This window comes from Drosophila yakuba, chromosome 4, assembly GCF_016746365.2.
Source record: "Drosophila yakuba strain Tai18E2 chromosome 4, Prin_Dyak_Tai18E2_2.1, whole genome shotgun sequence".
Classification (NCBI taxonomy): Eukaryota; Metazoa; Arthropoda; class Insecta; order Diptera; family Drosophilidae; genus Drosophila; species Drosophila yakuba.
Genome location: NC_052531.2, coordinates 1,016,322 through 1,040,009, shown reverse-complemented (window position 1 = coordinate 1,040,009; position 23,688 = coordinate 1,016,322). Strand labels below are relative to the sequence as shown.

At 33.7% G+C, this 23,688-nt stretch overlaps 1 protein-coding gene and 1 long non-coding RNA gene across 4 annotated transcripts; one reads left to right on the top strand and one right to left on the bottom strand.

The window, feature by feature from the left end:
• The first annotated feature begins 2,328 nt into the window (after positions 1-2,328).
• LOC6523751 (eukaryotic translation initiation factor 4 gamma 1) lies at positions 2,329-22,572 on the top strand. Of its 3 annotated transcripts, none has more exons than XM_039377187.2 (17): positions 2,329-2,522; positions 2,940-2,991; positions 3,054-3,257; positions 6,612-7,166; positions 8,175-8,819; positions 8,883-9,051; positions 9,133-9,244; positions 9,693-9,748; positions 16,327-18,632; positions 18,828-19,065; positions 19,120-19,277; positions 19,874-20,342; positions 20,550-20,773; positions 21,569-21,715; positions 21,777-21,999; positions 22,116-22,217; positions 22,278-22,572. In XM_039377187.2, the coding sequence occupies exons 3-17, from the start codon at positions 3,180-3,182 to the stop codon at positions 22,337-22,339; spliced, it is 5,544 nt and encodes a 1,847-aa protein (XP_039233121.1). In that variant the 5' UTR covers positions 2,329-2,522; positions 2,940-2,991; positions 3,054-3,179; the 3' UTR covers positions 22,340-22,572. The 3 variants fall into 3 exon arrangements, with proteins under 3 accessions (XP_039233121.1, XP_015046932.1, XP_015046931.1); XM_015191446.3 differs by having other exon boundaries at positions 6,612-7,376; XM_015191445.3 differs by lacking the exon at positions 6,612-7,166 and having other exon boundaries at positions 2,331-2,522.
• LOC120322157 lies at positions 13,039-15,080 on the bottom strand. Its single transcript, XR_005561972.2, has 2 exons — positions 14,129-15,080; positions 13,039-13,843 (listed from the first exon to the last, which is right to left on the bottom strand). It is a non-coding gene; the product is annotated as an uncharacterized LOC120322157 (long non-coding RNA).
• Positions 22,573-23,688: the final 1,116 nt, after the last annotated feature.

Here is a 23,688-nt window from a genome sequence, read left to right as displayed (position 1 = left end):
AGCATTTCTCTTTATTAAAATTCAATAACGGTTCTTAAGAGAGCTGTGTGCGCAAAAATAATATACTATGTTCAGCTATATGTTTCCTGGTGGCCAATTGAAATAAAATCTGGTATTATTTTGGTTTAAAGATACGGTCTCACAGGCTAACCCTAAATACATAACTATTAAGAGCTCAAATGTATGCATGGACTTTGTAAATTAAAAAAAAAAATTAAAACTAATGCTAGAGTAGCTGCTGTTGCTGCACCATTAGTTTAGGCAAGCTTCCGGTAACCGTAATTTTTTTTCAAATTCGATTTTGGGCCAAATCGTACGATTTCGTTTTTAGATGCACCTAAAACCTAGGTTTTTCCAACATTTTTGCTATCGGAATTTTTTGTTTCTTATCGCTTCCTACTACTCAAACCCCTGTTTTATTTTATTTGTCAAAATCAAACAAAGTAAAAAATGGCTTTTATATTTGCAATTGTTTGTTTTAAAGCCAGGAAGGGCTTTAAAAAATCTATAGCTGTCACCTTTTTCATAGTTTAAATTCCGATGTTCGGAATAAGATTAAATAAGATCTGATTTGATGTAATAAAAGGCATTTACTTTTCATTTCGGCCAGACAAATGTGCCCGTTTTAAGAAACGGTCAATTTTTCGATTTCAAATCGAAATCGTAAGATCCTTGTTATGAATGATCAAAACTCATTTTTAGATTTGATTTAATGTACATAAACAAAACTCTGCGGAATATCTAAAGTTCTTGATAGAAGAAATATATAAGATTATATATTTCGTGGACCGTATATAGTATTTTTTCCCGCCTTAATACTACTGTTCAAAAACTTCGACCAACATTTATATATTTATATATAAACATGGTATATATAAATATTTACCATGCTCTATAACGTACATGCTTTTATAAATAATTCATTCCTTTAATTATAAAGGATATTAAAACCAAAAAGAAATCAAATAAAACATATTAAATTTTCAACTAAAAAATTAGTATCCATGATCTTAAAAGAATTGTATTCTTATTAAGTATCCTTATTACTCGTAAAGTATGAAACAGGAGAAAATGTGTTAGGTTTTTATATTATTAATCTATTCCAATTCTTCACCAATTCTATATATATGCCAAAAAAATACCTTCCTTCTAATGCCCACAAACCGAAGCAATAAATATAATTTAAATGTGCCTCAAAAGGTTTGAAATGTTGTTTCTTTATTGAAGTTTACTTATTTTATTAACAACTTAGAAAAAAATTAATCTGTTAAAATATTGACATATTCATCAAGATTTAAGGCCCGTACAGACTTATGTCATTACCTGAGTTGTCCAGACTAAACAAATATTTACTTATTTACATAAATACAAAATTTATTACAAATTTCGCATTGGGATCCAGTTTTAGGAAAAAAAGTTGAGTATTAGTTACGAAATCTACCTATTTCATTGGTTGTGTATTTTTAATATTGATCTTCTCCTTCTTAATTTATGATTAAAGCATAAACCATTACTCGAAGTTACACAGCTTGATCGCCACTTTTGTGTTTCTACATTAACATAGATGTCGAAATATGATCGCATATGTCTATTTGGTATGGTCTGACGACAAATGTTTAATTTATCTTGTGGTCTGATTGCGTCGCGCAAAAATTCCGAAACATTTGCCCTTGCTCTTATTGGGCCAATTGCCTCAAAATTTTATACAGACCAAGGAGTAGTCCAATGCAGATTATTATGTTAACTTACTATGTGCTTATTATTGAGCAACTGTTCAAATATATATAATGTTCTATGACAATATATATTTGCAGTCAAAAAATATAATCAATTGGTATCTAAAACAAATACGTGTAAAAAAAACATGCGCGGTAATTTCCTATTCCTTATAAATACATTTTTTACCAATTTATGTATATCCTTATGTATTATTGTCTGTGTGACAGGATCTTATTTGGGCAATAATTGATTTTTTGTTGTTGTTTTATAGTTGCTCACTTTTAACAAATTAAGATACATATAAGGATCCATTTAGTCAAGTGACGTAAAGGTGTCATAATTAAGAATGCAATTCTGGTTGACACCTATTTTTTAACTACATACTTAGTTAGACACAGCATTGGAAAAACAAATTATAAAAATTGTGTTCTTCTTTGTAATAGAAATACATAAAAAATCGGCTTTGAAATATGAGTTTATAAATATGAAATTTATTGTCAACATATATTACATTTATTTTTGTTGAAGCGTTTCAGAATGTTACTAAACTATCGTCGATAATAATTTTCTTCAGCCATCACTATCGATGTTTCGAAAAAGAAATGCAACTCTGTTCCTATGAACAGAACACATTGCATGTGGAAATTATTAAAAAATAGTTTTTGAATGTAAAGATAAAGCTGAAACTACGGCTTGGTTAATTAAAATAAATACATTTTTATAACTCACTTAAAGTGGAATTCTTAACATTTGTATTTTTTGTACATAATCACATCGGATAGCACATACATACATTTGCTCAGGTAAATTGATGGGTAAAAATGAGGACTGGGCAACAAATATTACATGATACTTTGCTAGTTGAATTCGCAGAGTTAAGGGAAGTAAGACTTTACCACTAACACTCTAAAATGTGTCTCAATATTTTGAAAATTATTTCAACGTTTAAATTCGTGGCACGTTTTCACCATATGCACCTTTGTGATAAACGACTAAACGTCCAAAGTCACAACGTCAACGTCGGCAAATAAGTAAGGCTACCAGGCTGGATTGCCAAAAGTAAGATAGAAATCATTTCTGGCCTTCAGCTTTAGACTTATGTCTATATGTATGTTTATAACATAAAATTATGTTTGAAACTTAATATTTTTACTTTCAAGTTACATCGATATGTGTGTTTTTTCTATTTACTTGACAATTAATAATGTTATTTGTATCAGTTCTTTTAATTTCAGAGAAATTTCGGGAAGCAATACACCAATATATTTCCAGGTAAAATGTTTTATGCATTACTGGCTCGTTAGCGCATTAATTTTAATTAATATTTATTAAAGAATCAAATGGTTGAGTGACGTCTTATTTTAGTGGGTCCAAAATCGCCCCAGAAATCGTCTATGCAACGGCTAAGCTAACCGTTTGGCGATTTCTTACACAACTAACTCTAGGAATAGACATACGTAATGCAACAAGCTATACCAACTTTATCAACACAATCAGATATAGATAAAGTCATGCAGCCCCATTCAGCACAAAATATGGTAAGTCGATTTGACAATATCATCTCCAAAATTATGAACATACATATATCCATTTTCGCATAATTCGCTAATAAGTTTTACTTTCCTTGTATTAGTTCTAAATTATTTATCTCTTCCTAAAATTGTGTTCGAAAAGGACTCAAATATTTATTTTTTAAGGTCTATGCTAGCAAACATATGTATTAGGATGGTATCACACTTCTCGTACAGTAAAAGCGAAGTATAAAAGAAGTATACAACTAATAAAATTAAAGTCGTGATCTATTACAAATAGTACATCACATCAGATGAAATCTATAGTGTTGCAGTGCTTTACCACTATGCTACTCTTTAGGGCAGTATAATAAAAAAAATTCAGAACCATTTATTTTCACTTGAAAAAGCTAACTAAAATTTTAAAAAAGATACATCCAGTAGAAAAACTGAGAAAATTAACATTTGCGAATGTGATTTGTTGATAGCCGTGAAGCAAATGACTTAGAATTAAGACGAAGTTTTAATAATCTGAATGTAAAAAAAATTCTGTCTGTATGTGGTTTGAATTGAAATTTTCGTTTTAGTCCTTAAGCCACAGTTATTTTATTAAACTGGTCAAGCGAACAGCTGTTGTTTTGCAACGCCGGAATACTTCTGCGACTTGCTATATGTCTCTTTTCAAATGCTGAATATAGCTGAATACAAACTTAAAAGTAGGAAATTATAGTCAAAAATTAGATTTTGTTTTGTACGTTTGCGACTTAGTTTTTGTATATTACTAAACTTTTTGCTCTGCGGAGTTATTTCCAAACACAAATGCGTACTTTTTTGTTATAGCCAGCAAAACTCAATCATCAATCAATGTGAAATTAATTTCAAATTCTAATTTTTACTTAACTTGTATCTTTTATCATTGAATAACAAAACCTTTAAGTATTATTATACTTTATTATTAAAGAAATCTTTCACAAACCTTTTCAATTATAGTTTTAATTCAAATGTTAGTTTGATAAAATTCAGATAATTTACTTAATAATATAAAAAAAAAATTAATATATGTTTGCAAGTAAAAAAATAGTCTCTACACAGTTGGCTTACTAAATTAATAAAAATATATAAATAGCTAAATGCAATCTCAAACTTGATTGGTCACTTAACTTTGTGTTCTAGTCCTGTAATAGCTTAGTCACAAGTGAAAGTCTTTTTCGCATGGTATGAGGTAACTTATTTCTCATTATAGTTTTTTGCATCACATAAAATCACCTTTTATTTTAAAACCAATTTTATTCATATTACATATTAAAATTATATAATTTACCTTTTTATAGGTGCGAAAAAGTATTGATTAAAAACAAATTTGATTTCAACGGCGGATCAGTTTCAGGGTGAAAATGTTGCATGCTATTCTGGCTGTAGGTTCACTGTTTGGTCTTGCCAATTTCTAATGTGGGCCAAAACAATTTTTGACAAACTGACACAAAACAATTGTTACCGCATTCAGGTTACGCTAGTGAGCAATAAAAACTATTTTAATGTTTTTGTTTGATTTTAATATCAAATAGATACAAAATAAATCCTTTAACTCCGTCAATCGCTTAACCAAAGATATCTTTCCTAGATATTTCATTGATTCATCTTGCAATAGAAACTAAACAATGGTAAAATTTGCTTGTTTTTATAATCTCGATACCCTCGAAAAGGGTTTATCGATTTCAGCTTGCAGTGTGAAGAAGATATTTTCAACCGTATATACATGCTGTGTTCATTGAAATAGCAGTGCTTGAGAAACTAAAATATATTTATTCTCCAAGTCCCTTTTCGTGAGCGTGTTATTTATTAATCTATTTTAGTAAGAGATAGATATAGATAGAAAAAAAGTCCTGTAAGTTTTTCAAGTTATCTTTACATTCTTGAAAAATTTCACAAGTTTAAGGCTGTTTATTAAAATAAAAGTGTCTGGCTTTGTCCAACGAAAAGTTCCGAAATGGTCAATATTTTGTAAAAAGTAAGTTTTGTTAAGTTGATTATTATATTTGTAAGGAAAATAAATTAAAAAAAAAATATATATATATTTCAGTGGGTAGAAGACAGCACTGCTCCCAGGAAGAAAGAAAGTTGATTCTTAAGTTTAGAGAAAAGGAAAAACATATAGAGAAATTCAAAAAATCCTTCAATGTTCTGTAAAAATGGCATCCAATGCCATTAATTATGATTTGAAGCACGAAAATTGTGGTGCCTCACGTAAAACCATAGATACAGATGATCGACGGAAAGTTCGTTTCCGTAAGGTTAATCTTTTTGGATCCTTTAGACACATAAACTCTCTAATGTCAAACAGCGACGTTACTATTCGTATATGTGAATATACCTACAAATATTTTGCTGTCTTATACTGAATTGAATATGTCCTTAAATTGGACATTCCAATAGGATAATGATTCTAAACACACTAGCAAAGCGGTTAAGAATTGGTTCACCCAAAATAAAATAGACGTAATGCCATGCCCAGCACGATCTCCCGATCGAAAACTTTTTAGGCGACAAAGCTCAGCTTTGGCCCGACTTCTTCGACACAACTTGCCAAAAGTTGTGCAGGATGCACGGGCGCAGATGCCCCCCAAACGTTGCCAGGACTTGGTGGACTCAAACATTTGTTAAATACCTAATGATATAAAGAAATTTTTTCCATTAAAATTGTAAATCATAATTTAATCATAGATTAAACTCGCTGGTCATAAGCACTGATATTTCAATGAACACAGGTGTAAATAAATTCCTTATGACTATCAGAATAGCGGAGTACATATGTATACCCATGTCATAGGAGCAGTCTGTATAGACATGTCATTTAATCAGTACGAACATCTAGCCAACTAACTAATGAAAAGGAAATCTTTGTTTCGTTGCTTTTATTTAAAAACTATCTACACTTTATGAATATCGGTTTTTTGACAACATATAACTTTGGTTTTAATATTGCTCGATTTTATAATCATTTTGCAACCTAATTTTAAACCAATCAGCAACCTAAATAACCTAAGGGAATTAGCACGACTTTTGCAAATTTTATATGTGTTTTTATTCTGGATATACTTCTTATCACAAAATTTTAGGTTGAAGTGTTAAAAAAAACATAAGTTTAAAAATCAAATTTCATAGTGCAGAAGTGTAATACTACGTAAACTTCAAATTTTTGGGTTGTTAACTTCCTTGTTTTTTTGTTTAGTTTTTTTAATAAAGTTCATTAAAATGCCATAAAGTCGGATAAGTCAATTATACAAAAATTTTTTTTAATCATCGGCTGAACTTTTAGTTAAAAGTCATTGTTAATTAAATTTTACAGTCCGAAAATATTCCTGCTCTTGTGATCTGTTGTAGATTTTGCCAGCCAATAAAAAGTCCAAAAAGTATGATCAACAGGTGCCAACTTCAAAGCCACAATCTCTTCAGCAGCCTCTTCAACAGCAACATAGCCATCCCACTGCACAGCCTCAGTTTCAGATAAATAAGGCATACAATGTGGTCTCCATTCTTAAGGCATCAGCGCAGAACGCTCAGCAGTCCCCACACTTGACGAATCAGCCGCATCCACCAATCCATCACCTTCAGCAAACACACCAGCATCAACAAAGCTATGCAAACGTTGTAAATAAAAACTTCTCTGCGTCTGAGCCAGTAAGAGCCCAGTCATCGGTTATATGTAACGGTTCAAGCATATTGACAGTAAATGGTACTCAACTGAATTCGGGAGATTTGAATTCTACTGCCATTTATAACATATCAAGTTACCGAAAATTAACTGGAAATCTAGATGGGAACGTTTGCTTTCTTAATATACCGGACATTACAAAAAATGGCAACATCGGTGGGACAACAGTAGTATCAAATAAGTCCATCGTTGGAGTCGGAAATGAAAAAAGTTCTTGTACTGGAGTTAGTATTAACAACCAAATAGTATTGCCTAATGCGCACATAGGAACTTCTATGGGAATAGCTCTTGGAACGACAACAGCAGGCACAAGCTACATACGCGACAAAAATATCGTTGGCTTAAGCGTCAATTGTGTTAATACTAGTAAAAAGTATGATTTCAATAACAGTAGTTTGCTATCAAATAATAGTTTCCAGGCATCTACAACAGAGGTAAACCTTCTCAAATTCTGTGACTTTAGGAAAAGATGCACTTTAATGCTTAACTTAATTTCACCCCCTTTTTTTAAATTAGTTTTTATAGAAGTTACCTTATTTATTAATTGTCAATACGATTTTTAGTTTTACATTTATCTCATACTCTCTAATATGTAAAGAAAGCGAGATAAGCGCTATGGTCAAAATCCTCGACCCGTGCGATTTTTTTAAAAACTTTAGAAGAACAAAATATATAAACAATTTTGAATTTACAATAAACAATTTGCGGGCATCCTTTTGCGGTACGTGGTCGTTAGAGTCGGCGTGGAAAAAAAATTATTTGGTCTAATTATTTAAATCGACAAGACAAATGAAAAAATGAACAAAAATCAAAGATTTTTCAAAAGTTCGGGCGTGACAGTTTTCGTCAGTAAGTGCGCGTAGCAATCTTCTGACCCAATCTGCTTGTGCCATCTTAAGTTTCTGGCTTTTATAACTTTCGAGATCGCTTTATTTATACGGACGGACGGACAGAAATAAATGGCTTGTAAGTCTTATTAAGAATATATGTACTTATATTGTCTGAAACGCTGCTTTTTTCCCGATACACACTTTTGAACGAATCTAGTATAAACTTTCTCTCTAAGTATATATTTTATATATACTCTAATTATTTAAGTTGATGGAAAACACATAATTGGTGCTCCATTTATTTTTGTTTTTCACTTTTTCATTATTTACAGCCCATTTCAACTTCCCTTTCAGGTTTTACTTCATCTACTGATTTTTTAATTTCATTTTGAATACTTTCAGTATGTTTCAACGGGAAACAACAATTCTGGAAATACCCGATCTAATCCACAAAGTGGCGGAATATTTCGAGGACCACCATCTACGCCAAATGCCCCAAGAGGTGCTAGTGGAGGAGCAACACGCCATGTTCATGTACAACCCATGTATTCACAACCCCTTCACCAGAACATGGTGCTACAACAATACACACAATATAACCCGCGACAACAAACATTTCCAACTTCTCATTTGCAATATGCACCCGCCCCAATGCCGTACTACCAGTACCAATACGTCCCAACTCTTCAGCAACAGCCGCCACATACTCGTAGTGCTGTTACGGTGAATACGAACGTCAATGTGGGAAACAATTTGCAGCCAGTGCAGTCTGGACCCAATGGACCTCTCCCTGGTCCAGGGGCTACCTCGTCGCAACTTCAATTGCTCACAAGCACAGTGCAGCCAGGAGCAAGCACTGTAATGGGCGTTGGCGGTCCTGGTAGTACGATGGGTCAAGTGGGTGTGCCCCCAATGGTTGGAGTTGGTGTAATGCCAGCAAGTGTGCAACCGCAGTCTGTGCAGCCTGCAAGCCGGCGCCGGCATCAGCATCGTTTGCAAATAATCGACCCGACGACTAAAAAAAATATATTAGACGATTTTGATAAGGCAAGTAATAAATGTACTTTATATTTCAAGTCATATAATATTTTCTATTTTAATATTTTAAAGACAAAATCAAACACAGACAATGACTTTTCCGATCAGGTAATCTCCACAAACACACCAGCAACTGTCCTTTCAGAAGGTCCAATACGTATTCCACAGCAAGATAGTTTTGGTATAAATACATCATCACAAGGATCAGAATCAATGACTAATGCGTCTTATAGCCCCATTGGTAGGTAGTTTGGAAGATAGTTCAAAAATACCTCACATTTTACAAGAGTCCGAAATGTATTTTTTTTTAAATATTTTCCAGAATCAACCCCAATAAGTCGCTCCGATGTTGGGCAGACGCCAATCGTATCCGCGATGTCTGATGCGCCTTCAGTTGAAATATTACCCACTCCCCAAAGAGGAAGAAGCAAAAAGTAAGTAACAAGTTGTTTAGGTCAGGGGACTTCCCAATTGTAGAATATATTCAAAGTAAATTATCGGTCATTTCTTAATTATAAACTCACGAAAAAAGATGCATTTGTTTGTTTGTATTCTTTTACGATTTGCTTTAAATGTTGCTTAGAGTTTCCGTCTTTCGATAGCATTCCAATTGAATATGGTGTGGTTTGTTCCTTTCCGTTTGTCCGTTCGTATGAAAGTCGATATCTCCGATACAGTAGGATTAAGAATACAGATTCCTGTCGAAATTGTATTGTTGTCAACTTATCATCTATGACCAAAATGTAATGTTTTTTTAAAGAGTCTTCATTTTACTTTCATAAATTGAGTTCCGGGTATCTAAAAATTCCTATAGCGTTCTCTCTTTGTATTTTTAAATAATCTTGTTTAATATTATATTATAATAATATTTTTTTTTTTTAGGATTCCTATAATGTCTCCTAAAAATGTATCTGAGTCCATAGCTGCTCCAATCACTGGTAAGTTGTGATATACGTTTTTTCGTAGTTCAGTTTAATTAAAAATTCTAAAATAAGGATTTCGTTTTAAACAAAAAATGCATATTTCTTAATTTTATAAGATTTACTAGCCGTTGTCCGTTATATATAAATTACTATACAAATTTATAATATTTATTAGTGACTAATACTGGGTTTTTTTCTTGAAAATGGCCAAAATAAAATGTTTATATCGATTCCATTTTGGCCAGAGTAAGAGGAAATAAACTTTTAAAACTGTGTACAAATAAAATGGCCATGGATACCGAGTGTTAAGTAACTTCCGAGTCTTAACTTATCCCGAGTTTTGAGTTCATTTAAGCTTATTTTAACGCTTTAATTTATAGATTATGGATTTCCGTTTGTCGCAATACTTGTTTGTCTCTTTTTAAATTTACTGCTTCTTCTTGACATTGCATTGATGGATAGAGTATTTATTTATTTATGTTTTCGTCGTAAAAATGTATATCACAGATTGAAAGTTCGACCTTCACTAATTATACCCGTTACTCGCATTTAACAAATAAAAAAGGGTTTCCCACCTTATAAAGCAGGGATGCGAGTATATATATTCTTGATCAGGATCAATAGGTGATCCCGTCTGTCCGTCCGTAAGAATTTCTAAATCATGAGAGCTATAAAAGTTAGAAAGATGATTAGATTAAAAAAATGTATTCGGCTCGGTTCTAGTTTACTCTTAAAAAAAAACATTTTCGTTTAACGGTCCACTGCGTTTACTAAAATATCTGTAGCAGTATTGAAAATATCGCGCGCTGACCATGGACATCGCAAAAAAACAAACTTTTTGAAATAAAATAGGCGGGGGCTCGTATCTACTTGCCTGTAAATCCTTATCACATTTTTATACCCGTTACTCGTAGAGTAAAAGGGTATACTAGATTCGTTGAAAAGTATGTAACAGGCAGAAGGAAGGGTTTCCGACCATATAAATATATATTCTTGATCAGGACCAATAGCCGAGTCGATATGACCATGTCCGTCTGTCTGTCCGTCCGTATGAACGCTGTGATCTCAGGAACTACAAAAGCTAGAAAGTTGAGATTAAGCATACAGGCTCCAGAGACATAGACGCAGCGCAAGTTTGTCGATTTATGTTGCCACGCCCACTCTAACGCCCACAAACCGCCCAAAGCTGCTACGCCCACACTTTTGGAAAATGTTTTGAAAATTTTTCATTTTTGTATTGGTCTTGTAAATTTCTATCGATTTGCCAAAAAACTTTTTGCCACGCCCACTATAACGCCTACAAATCGCCAAAAACTGTGTTTAAGACTCTCCTTCTCCCTTCCACTAGCTGAGTAACGGGTATCAGATAGTCGGGGAACTCGACTATACCGTTCTCTCTTGTTTTAATTCATAAGATGTTATTGTACTGATTGAATTGATTGAATACCTTGAATATAGCATACTAAGATACAAATGGAAATTATCATACATACTTACGTTTAAAATACCTTGAATATAGCATACTAAGAAACAAATGGAAATTATCATACATACTTACGTTTAAAATTTTAAATTTTAAAATAAATCATAAGATAACGATATCGATTCTTAACTATTAGATACAAGTCACGAAAATAGAAAGTGGGTGGAAAAGGAGATAGAGAGTAAGGAAGCGACTATTGCTCATACATGCCACCTGGCATTTTATTGCATCTTAATAAACGTGAAAGTGAACATCACACTGAACAAATATTAAGATATCGACAAAAATTGGTTTTATTTATTTATTTATTTCATTTAACTTAATTATACATATGCTCGTATATTATATGCTCGTAAAGTAAAAGGGTATACTTGTTACACCCACCTTAATGCCCACAAACTACCACGCCCACACTTTTGAAAAATATTTTTTTATATTTTTTCGCATATTTGTTAGTGCTGTAAATTTATCTCGATTTGCCAAAAATCTTCTTGGCACGCCCACAAACCGCCAAACATAATTGACTTAAAATCTATTACCGCTTTAGGACTTTAGAAATATTTCTTCAAAGGCTTTTAAGATGTGCCTGGACAACTCGATGCGCTTGTTGTGGAGTCCCAGGATGATGTCTTACCCCAAACTGGTGGACGGGGTACACCCATTATTCTGCTAAGAAATATTCTCTCGAATATTTTAGAGATTGTGGGCAACAAGCTTATCGGTCGATATGACTCGATAAGGTTCTCCGGTTTTCCTTGTTTTGATATAATCATCCTAGCATTGTGTTAAAAAGGAGAATATGCTGACTAACTTTTTCTGGTCTTACGTGCTTGGTACTGCATTTGGAGAAGTTGGGCTTTCACTACCCGCAAGGTCAAATGGCTGAAAACGTTTCTCTATTTCGTTCTTTAAAGCTAAAGAATTGTCGGTTTTCTGAATGGGTATTTTGGTAAAACTGGTTCCAGGCTCTCTCGAAATTTTGTTCAAAAGCCATAGAGCTGAGAGCTCTAGAGCCAGCAGCTCTCTTGTACGCATACAGCGACAGCTGACCACTGTATTGGTGCACACGTATGCACATGCATTGTAAAAATGATAAAATATGCCCTTCATTTTAGAAGTTCTTAGACTTTAAATCTATATTATTTTTTATAAATAGCCACCACTTAAAAAGTCTAGTTTTGCATTGCCTTAACATAACAATTATTTAAATTCAACATAGAAATAATAATAGCACAATCTATGTACATAATAATGCATAATAATTTTCAAATATGACACTTTATTAGAATAATTGTCATTAGAGTGTTCAGCGTGCGACGTGTGAAAAATATTATTTGACAATAATTTTTCGGTGCCTATGTCCGCAATTTGTGTTTCAAGAAATCAATTTTGCAATAAACAGTTTCCATATTTTTATTTATTTCATAAATAATATTTTTGTTTATGAATTATTTTTATGAAATATTTATTTTTTAAATGTAATTTCTTTTTTTTCGAAATTCTTTGTTTTAAATTACAGTAGTTATAATAATTTACTTTGTATACGTAATAATTATTTACTATACATAGTTATTTAGTTGAATTACTAGTATGAAAATGACCCATTTTCAGTATTTAAAATGCATATAAGACTCGATTAAATTATTTTGACATTTTTAAAAAAAAGCGCGCAATTATGGATGGTAAGAAAAGCTCTATGAGTAACGGGTATAAAAAACTTCTTTCAAACCATAATAAATACGAATTGAAATTGACCAAAACAATAATCAAATTTGTTTCTTAGATCAAAATTGATTTCGGCCCTAAAATCGTCTTCTACCACAGATTTTAACGCTCTCGATTTTAGGCGAGCGAAAGGAGAGCAATTTTGGTCGTCACCAAAGAAGTGGCTGCATAGTGCAAAACCAATGTATGGCCGTTACGCATCTTGTTATTGTAATGTCTTTGGTTTGGTGGGGTCAGCGTTACGGAATATCCTATCATCTTTGTCTGTCCGTCCGTATGAGCGTCGAGATTTCAGTAACTATGGAAGCTAGAGAGTTGAATCTAAGCATACAATTTCCAGATACATAGATGCATCGCAAGCTTGTTAACCCATTCTATTACCACGCCCAAATCTGCTACGCCCACAAATTTGAAAAATGAGTTGATGTTTGTTCCTTATTTTTATTAGTCTTGTAAAATTCTCCGCCAAAAACTGTCAGTGTTGAATTTCTCCTTCGCACTTCCACCAGCTGAATAACGGGTATCAGGTAGTCGGGGAACTCGACTATAGTATTCTCTCTTGTTATATGAATAATGGAATGTGATCAGAATTAAGCTCAAGACTTTCAGTTGTTAGGATACACTCATTCCGAATCCCTTTATAGACAGCAAAGCCATTGTTCTTTGGCTGTGTGGATAATGCGTGTGCTCTCCAGTAGCAAGGACCTGGACATTTGAACTGTGAACAAAGTCCGCAGGGGGTTGAGCCTAGAGACTTCCAGAGACGATAATAATCCCAGGTAGTCAAAAAGTTCATCGAAATCGTCAGCAGTACGTTAAAAATTTGGTGGACAATAGATTAACGCAATGCCGATTCACAAAGGTCAGTTTTGACTTTGACTGCGACACATTGAACATTTAGCCTAACAAGACAAAGTAAGAACAGCAAAAAACAACAATTACAAATTATTACTTGCTAAAAAAAGTATATTTTATAATTGTGGGTGTGCCCATTTTTTCACAATTTTTACGTGTGGCTAAATTTTAATTTGGTTGTATATTGGCCGTTAATTGGGTGCAGTCAATTTTCTTTAGCTTATCATTAAAAAAATTGGCAAGACAAATAATAAGATGAAAAAATGGCAATTTCAGTCGGGAGTGGCCTAGTACTCGCATTGTTACTAGGCACTAGTGTGTAAATACTTTACTTTTCCCTTTGACATTAATTGCTGACTTCTAGTGTGTCTATTGGCTGACGGACCGTTTTTTCTGTTCGTTGTTTAGCTCGTAGGGATCGATTTGATCACCTTAGTATTAGTGTTAGTGAGACACGAAATCATTTGTGTCTATCTATAGCGATTTGGCTATGTAGCAGCAGTTGGTCACTAGGGTATCGTGCGCCTTTGTGAAATAAGTAAAAACACTTGTATGATAGCATATGTACGAAATACATTTCTTTGAATGTTTTTTTATGAATGTAATAAAGTGTCTATTGTCTATTCAATGGTGATAGTGTGTTCTCTTACAAGTATATATACCTTATATTAGTATACCTTATAAGCATTACTAGTTGTAGTTTTATTTTGTAGTGTGCCTAAAAGATAATTATAGAAACTACTCTTACGAATTAACATACTTGTATTAATAGCCATGATTGCTAGATTCCTTTTTTATATGCGGTTTTCGGTAGATCGGTTAGTCAGCGGTATTAATGACCGTACCACTTAGTCTGACCCTTATTTTCTTTAATTTTAAAAAAAGATTTTATTTGCTTGTGCGTTTCCATATGGGTTTTAACTAGGTTCTGTGAGTTCTCTCCTCACTTAAAGGCCATTTCTTGATATCATTAATTATCAACAGACCTATATATTTTATAAAAATAATTTACCCATAACCAGTTGTTTCAGAGCTTTATGTTGGATTGGTCGATTTTATTTAGCTGCTTTTGAATATTTTTAAAAGGCAGAGACTATAATAAGGAAAGAATTAGAGGTTTCTTCTTTTATCGTGTTCTTGTATAATAGTGCGTACATCATTTGCTTAACAGTATCTATATACATATACCCGTTGAGTCCAAAAGTATGTAACAGGTAAAAGAAAGCTTTTCCGCCCATTTAATATATATATAATATATTCTTGCAATGCCCACACTTTTGAAAAATAATTAAAATGTATTCATTTTTTTTATAAACTCGTAAATTTCTATCGATTTGCCAAAATTGCCAATGCTGAAATTTCTCCTTCGCACTTCCACTCGCTGAGTAACGGATATCTGATAGTAGGTCCCTTTTTGGGTTCATGGCACTGAAATTTTCATTCAGTAGTCGTCGTGGAATAGTAACGTCGCTTATTTCCAAGCTTAACTCAAAGTTTATGTCCCTAGAGGTCGCAAAAGGATTAACCTTACTAAAACGATCTTTGCGTCCTCTGAATCTGTGGTTTTACGTGAGGCATCCCAATTTTCGGACTTCAAATTATATTTAATGGCATTGGATTCCATTTTCAGAGAACATTGAACGATTTTTTTGAAATCCTATAAATGCTCTTTCCTCCTCTTTAAGCTTAAGAATCAACTTTCTTGCTTACCTACTAAAGTATATATTTTTTATAAATTTATTGCTCTTTCAAATATACTAATCAACTTAACTTTTAAACAAAAAAATCTATAATCGAAAGTACATTGTCCGCGAAATTTGAAGTCACCTTACTTTTTGACTCACCAGCCTAATTATTTTACTTTTAAATATTACTCGTAGAGTAAAAGGGTATACTAGATTTGTTGGAAAGTACGTAAAAGGCAAAAGGAAGCGTTTCCGACCATATAAAGTATATATATTCTTGATCAGGATCAATAGCCGAGTCGATCTGGCCATGTCCGTCCGTCTGTCTGTCCTTATGAACATCGAGATCTAAGTAACTATAAAAGCTAGAAAAGATTAAGCATGCAGACTCCAGAGGCATATACGCAGCGCAAGTTTGTTGACCCATGTCGCCCACTCTAACGCCCACAAACCGCTCAAAGCTGCCACGCCCACACTTTTGAAAAATGTTTTGATATTTTTTTATTTTTTTGTATAAGTCTTGTAAATTTTTAACGATTTGCCAAAAAACTTTTTGCGACGCCCACTCTAACGCCCCCAAAACGCTAAAAACTGTCAGTGTTGAAGACTCTCCTTCGCACTCAGTAACGGGTATCAGATAGTCGGGGCACTCGATTATAGCGTTCTCTCTTGTTTTTATTGTCGTCCCCATCTTTTTTACTAACAAAAAGATATTGAAAATCGATTTCCTACCCGTTCCTCAGAGTAGCGTAAAAAAATAAAGCATGTTACGTATATACTCTTATATTACTAAAATATTAATTTTCTTTTAATTTAACATTATATGAACATTTTCATAATTTTAGATGAAACTGATGATGCAGGGTCAACACCGATATCGGGAGCCACTAAGGAAACTGTGCAACCGAATTTTCCCCATCAAAATTTACACATATCCGAGTCACCGAAACAGAAGCAAACGGTATCAAATATTGAGATTACAACCGATGTGCCAACTGTTTTAAAGGAAACAAATATTGCTGAGTTGGAGTCCAGTGTATCCTCCGAAAATCTTTTAACTGGGTTTCAAGCTGTCAATGCCAATGTCAAGAGTCCACAGTCATCGAATTTTTCTGCCGATCCTGAAAATGCTAGTATTGACAAATCATCACCTACGAACTTTTCCGCAGATTCTCCCGTTATGCACGCACTTCTAGAAAATACTGAGTCGACCGAAATATTAGAAAATTCTACTACAGAAAGATTCAAAGATAGCCAAAGCGGAGAGAAACCAACTCATCAAGAACTAAGTTTAAGAAATGTCCCAGATGAGACTGAAATATCCTCTATGGCATTAAAAGAAGTAAATAGTTTGGATAATCGCCAAACTCAAGCAGCATACCCTATAAAGCCAAAACACAATGTTTCAGAAGATATCTCAAGAGAGTCAGCAATAAAGTCAATTCCAACGAATAATACAGGAGTAGATGTAGATCTCCAGTCAGATTCTAATCCAGATCCCAAGCCAGAGACTACCCTTGACGATAAACAGGACTCTGATAATCTGAAACATAAAGGGTCCCCAAAAACTTCATCTATCATAAACTATAATGAGGGTCAATGGTCACCAAACAATCCAAGCGGAAAAAAACAATACGACCGAGAACAGTTATTGCAGTTACGCGAGGTAAAGGCCTCACGTATACAACCAGAGGTGAAAAATGTGTCTATTCTTCCTCAACCAAACTTAATGCCATCATTTATACGAAATAACAACAATAATAAGCGCGTACAATCGATGGTTGGTATGATTGGCAATCGTAGCAGTGAATCGGCTGGAAATTATATTGGTAAACAATTGTCTATGTCAGGCGTGCAAAGTGGTGGCGGTAGAAGCAGTTTGAAAGGTATGATACATGTAAATCTATCATTAAATCAAGATGTAAAGCTAAGTGAAAATGAAAATGCATGGCGCCCTCGCGTCTTAAATAAATCTGATAGTGAAAGCGACGCGAAATCTGCGCACGAAAAAAATGAGTTGGTACGTCGCGTTCGGGGTATTTTAAATAAGCTTACCCCTGAAAGGTTCGACACACTTGTTGAGGAGATTATAAAATTGAAAATTGATACACCAGACAAAGTGGACGAAGTAATTGTGTTGGTATTTGAAAAGGCCATTGATGAGCCAAACTTTTCTGTGTCTTATGCCAGACTATGTCAACGGCTGGCTGCGGAAGTAAAGGTAATAGACGAGCGTATGGAAAGCGAAAATAAATCTAATTTGGCGCACTTTCGAAATGCATTGTTAGATAAAACTGAACAGGAATTCACCCAAAATGTTTCACAAAGCACCGCAAAGGAAAAAAAGTTGCAGCCAATTGTGGATAAAATAAAGAAATGTACCGATGCAAATGAGAAAGCGGAACTTGAGGCAATTTTGGAAGAAGAAGAACGAAAAATAAGAAGACGATCCGGAGGGACAGTACGATTTATTGGCGAACTCTTTAAGATATCTATGTTGACTGGCAAAATAATATATTCTTGCATTGATACACTTCTTAACCCCCATTCTGAAGACATGCTTGAGTGTTTATGCAAGCTGCTCACAACTGTGGGTGCTAAATTTGAAAAAACGCCAGTAAATTCCAAAGACCCGAGTCGGTGTTATTCATTGGAAAAATCGATCACCAGAATGCAGGCCATCGCATCAAAAACAGACAAAGATGGAGGCAAAGTAAGCTCGCGAGTGCGATTTATGCTTCAAGACGTTATTGATTTGCGTAAGAATAAATGGCAAACTTCGCGGAATGAGGCACCAAAAACTATGGGACAAATTGAAAAAGAGGCAAAGAATGAACAGCTTTCTGCACAATATTTTGGTACACTTTCCAGTACTACACCCGGAGGATCGCAGGGCGGATCTGGTAAACGAGATGACCGTGGCAACTCTCGATACGGTGAATCTCGTTCAGGTAGCGCGTATGGTGGCAGTCACAGTCAACGTGGTGATAATGGAAACCTTCGACACCAGCAGCAAAACAATAGTGTCGGGGGTGCCGTTTCTGGAGGTGCTGGCCACTCCAATGGAAACAATGATGACAATACTTGGCATGTGCAGACTAGCAAAGGTAGCCGCTCTCTAGCGGTTGACAGTAATAAACTGGAAGGTCTGGTAAGAACAACTTATGTGATACATGTGTACAGAATATATAGAAATCAAATCAAATATTACTTTATCTTTTAAAAAACATAAAATTTGAACCATTTGTATTTAACTACTTATATATATACTTTTAATTGGCATTTCCATAAAGTACCTTTTAAGTGTATAATTAGGATTGATCAACTTATTTTTTAAACGTTTCAGTCTAAACTTTCCGATCAAAACCTAGAAACAAAAAAGATGGGTGGATTGACGCAATTCATTTGGAACAACGAAACGACAAAATTATCTTCGGCGCCGGCACCAACCCCATCCAATCCGTTCGCTGTGCTCTCATCCCTCATCGATAAAAATAGTAGTGATAGAGATCGCGATCGTAGTGGACCCAGAAACAAGGGGTCATATAACAAAGGTTCTATGGAGCGCGATCGTTATGATAGAGGTAATATTTTGTAATAATAATTGCTTAAAATAATAACACGGCAACTATAAAAAGGTATGCATTCGAGAACTGGATCATCTCAAGGATCACGGGAAAACTCATCCTCCCGCGGTGGTCAGCAGGGTCGAACCTTATTGAGTTCATCAGTTCAAAAGTCTGCTAGTCATTCAAAATACACACAACAGGCACCACCTTCACGGCATACTGTAAAAGTAAGTAATAGTAATGTTTATGTTTTATGTACATTTATACATAAACCCATGTTAATGTAGCGCTTCTTTTCTTGAATTTGAATTTCATTTATATTATCACACCTGCGAATTTCTTGTTTAACAGTGAGCTAAAATTCTACATAAATAATAATTCACAAGATATTTTCTGATCTAATAAAATTTTAATTTATTATTTGTTTTTCCAATTGTTACTCTGCCACCCATAACCCCCACGCCCACACTTTTGAATTAAAAAAGAAAAAAATCTTTTTATATTTGCCAATTTATATCGACATGCCAAAAAGATAGTTAACTATTTATAAACTATACGTTAAACCTCTTGGATGGCTAAAAATGGTTTTTGTTAAAGGCGTTGTTGTTGTTTGACATTTGTTAAAACCAGCTGTATATATAATATATAACTAATCTTTTTAAGCCCTCGTTGCTAATGCTCGTGATTTATCCTATAAAAGCCCTTAACATTAATATTCACCTTTCTTGAATAGTTTGTAAAAATAAATAAAATCCCGCATGCCAAAGAAATGTTATTTAATGTTCTATACCATCTCAAATAATAACTAAACATTTTTTTCTAGGCGCAGTCATCATTGGGCAGCTCTAACGTTAACACAGGTCCACTGTACCGTGGAAGTGAGCAGCAATCAACTGCAACCTTTTCGCAGACCACTCGTTCTGTTGCTCCTGCGGCAGTGTTTAATGAAGCTAGCGAAACAGATATTAAACTTATTAAGTCTGTTGTCTCAGAAATGATAGATCTGTCAGCAGCCTCTAAAGCAGTCACGCCCGTTGTAGTTTCGTGCATAAAACAAATACCAGAGAAACTACGCTGCAGTTTTATTTATTATATATTGACAGATTATTTGCATTTAGCAAATGTAGGTAAACAGTACAGGCGGTATTTATCTATTGTCGTGTCCCAACTTATTCAGCAAAATTACATCTCTGTCGATCACTTGAGACTGGCGTACAACGAATTTACCGTGTATGCAAACGATTTGATTGTTGATATTCCAGAGCTTTGGCTATATATTCTTCAATTTGCCGGTAAAGTTTCCTTTTATCACGTCTACCTGCATTGTGTATTAGTTTCCATGCTCTCTTCTGTAGGCATGATATCCTACATTATTGGATACAGATATTAGTTTATTTAAAATCGATGGTAACTGATGCACTTGTGCTGGCAAACGACTCCTAACATAACATCTTATTTTATTTGTACAATAATAAAAATATTGACACTTTCTTCAACAGGGCCACTAATTGTAAAGAAAATATTGACTATATCAGATTTGTGGAACAACAATTTAAAAGAAAATAGCCCATCAAACGTCGCTAAAAAGTTCCTTAAAACATACTTAATGTATTGTACACAAGAAGTTGGACCAAATTTTGCTCGGAATATGTGGATCAAGTTTAACCTAAAATGGTCAGATTTTATGCCTGAAAATGAAGTTGCCGACTTTATTAAATTCAACGTGAGTTTTATTTTACATACTAATAATCTATTTATATATGTCCTTTAAATGGAAATGAAGTAAAACATCGATGAATTTTCTGTTTTTAAAATTCACGCACTTTATTTTCTTTAAAACTTTAGTATTAGATTTTATTTTCTTATTTTGAATTGGGTCTGTATTTTATACCCTTGCAGGCGGAATGTTGATATAAGTCAGATATGCAACGCACGATAGAAAGTATATATCTTCTTTATTATTATTAAAATTCGAGTCTATATTGTCTTGTCTGCTTGTTCCTACGCAAAGTAGTCTCTCAGTTTAAATGCTATTAGCCTGAAACATTCCCAAAGGAAAATGGGTTCTAATTTGGTATATACCAGTTTATTCACAATATATAATTTTTGTTTTAATTTGAAACGGAAAAAATATATATATAATATTAAAAAATTAATTAAAAATATTTGAGAAGAAATAATAGTTTCATTCTTTTTAATTATAAATGTATTCGGTATACATTTAAAGTTTTTTAATATATTTATATATTAGCCGAAGGACTCTTTATTATTGGTGTTAGCCCTATATTATTAGAGTGTACCAGCATAAATTTTGACACCTGTTTTATGAATAATTCAGATTGTGCTGTCATTATTTACTATACTTAAAACACTAAAAACATTTTTATTTCAAATAAAGTGAAGACTAAAAAGGGTTTCAATTAATATTTATGGACGAAGACCCGTTGTATTATGTGTATAACTAATTCGATCCTCATTTCCTACATTTATTGTAAATTTACTGACGGAAAATGAACAGAGACTGGAGTATGTGGAGAACGAATCAAAATCACCAGTGATTGATCTAAGAGAGACTCCAGAAAAGCACGTTAAAAATGTGATAGACCATATTGAGCACTTACTGAAGGAAGGAACGACGCCGGATTGCATTATTGATTATAGTAACGTAAGTAGTTGAATTCAAATACACATGTGCGTCTTTTTAAAAGCTTACTTTATTTCTTTAGGGAAATATAATGGTGGTTGATAAGTTGTTTATCAGAGGATTGACGGAAACATTGAGTAATTTCTCGATACACTACAAAGAAAACAGCTACAAGCTTGAGTCCGAAACCTTCCAAAAGTTTTGCATACCGGTTCTGCAGAGATACATTGATTCTAACGAAGACCATCAACTTGAATGTTTATATACTATGCAGCTCTTAGTCCACGGTTTGGAGCATCCAAGAGGTAAGGACTTAAAACTCTAAAGTGTGGTTAACCGTTTCGTAATTACTTCTTACATCACACAATGTTTTTTAACTGGAAGATTATTATTCTCATGAAATTTTAATTATTATTGCTAGGATTGCTAAGTGAACTAATTGGCGAGCTATATGATGCCTTTGTAATACAGAAGGAATCACTCTGCAAGTGGCGCGATTCAAAGGATCAGTCTGCTGGCAAGGGTAAATTTCTTGAACCATATTTTACGTACCTTAAATAATGCTTATTTTTCTATATTTTAGGAGTAGCTGTAAAAAGTCTTAATCCTTTCTTTAACTCGTTATTGAACGATGAAGCTAACTAAAACCGCGAAGTTTCTGACCTAGACAGAATAACTTTTAAAATTTGTAAAAAAAAATAAATTACTACAGAGTTGGAGGGTGAAGAAAGTTCATTAACAGTTATATACTGTAAATGATTTCGATATGGACTTATTCAATAGCGATTCTGGTTCATGCATTAAAAGTATATGCAACAATATAAAAGTGTATAACATATGTAAAATAAAGCGATCCTAAAACAAATATAGAAGTATAACTCGTTACTTCTTATGTCATTCAGAGCCTTAAGAAGGTTACAAAAGTAATCTAGTTTTCATATATGCATTTTTGAGACAAGCTAAATAATTTAGTCTCGAAATTTTCGATTAGGTTTCAATTTCCGTTTAAAGGCCAAATAAATCAAACCATAAAAAATGTTTGCAAAAACATTTTATTATTTTAAAACAATCGGGTATTTTAATTTGATTTGAAATAAACCAACAATTTTTATACCCGTTACTCGTAGAGTAAAAGGGTATACTAGATTCGTTGAAAAGTATGTAACAGGCAGAAGGAAGCGTTTCCGACCATATAAAGTATATATATTCTTGATCAGGATAAATAGCCGAGTCGATCTGGCCATGTCCGTATGAACGTCGAGATCTCAGGAACTACAAAAGCTAGAAAGTTGAGATTAAGCATACAGACTCCAGCGACATAGAAGCAGCGCAAGTTTGTCGATTCATGTTGCCACGCACACTCTAACGCCCACAAACCGCCGAAAACTGCCACTCCCACACTTTTGAAAAATGTTTTGAAATTTTCTCATTTTTGTATTAGGCTTGTAATTTTCTATCGATTTACCCAAAAACTTTTTGCCACGCCCACTCTAACGCCCTCAAACCGCCCAAAGCTGCTACGCCCACACTTTTGAAAAATGTTTTGATATTATTACATTTTTGTATTAGTCTTGTAAATTTCTATCGATTTGCCAAAAAACTTTCTGCCACGCCCACTATAACGCCTACAAACGGCCAAAAACTGCGTTTAAGACTCTCCATCTCTCTTCCACTAGCTGAGTAACGGGTATCAAATAGTCGGGGAACTCGACTATAGCGTTCTCTCTTGTTTTATCTTGCTTAATTATTCCAAAATGTCATGGAGTAGATTAAAGTAAAATAAAACGATATATTTTTAACTTATTTTAAAAATATATTTTGCCAAAAACGCACACCCACAACTCTTGTGCCGTTGGACGATATTTCATCCGAAATGACTTAGAGAACAATTTTATGTATAGAATTAAGTAATCCATATGCTAGGATTATTGACGCCAGATGAAAGCTTTTACTTTGGGGGCAAGGTTTGAGGACATATTCTGTGTAAGCTACTC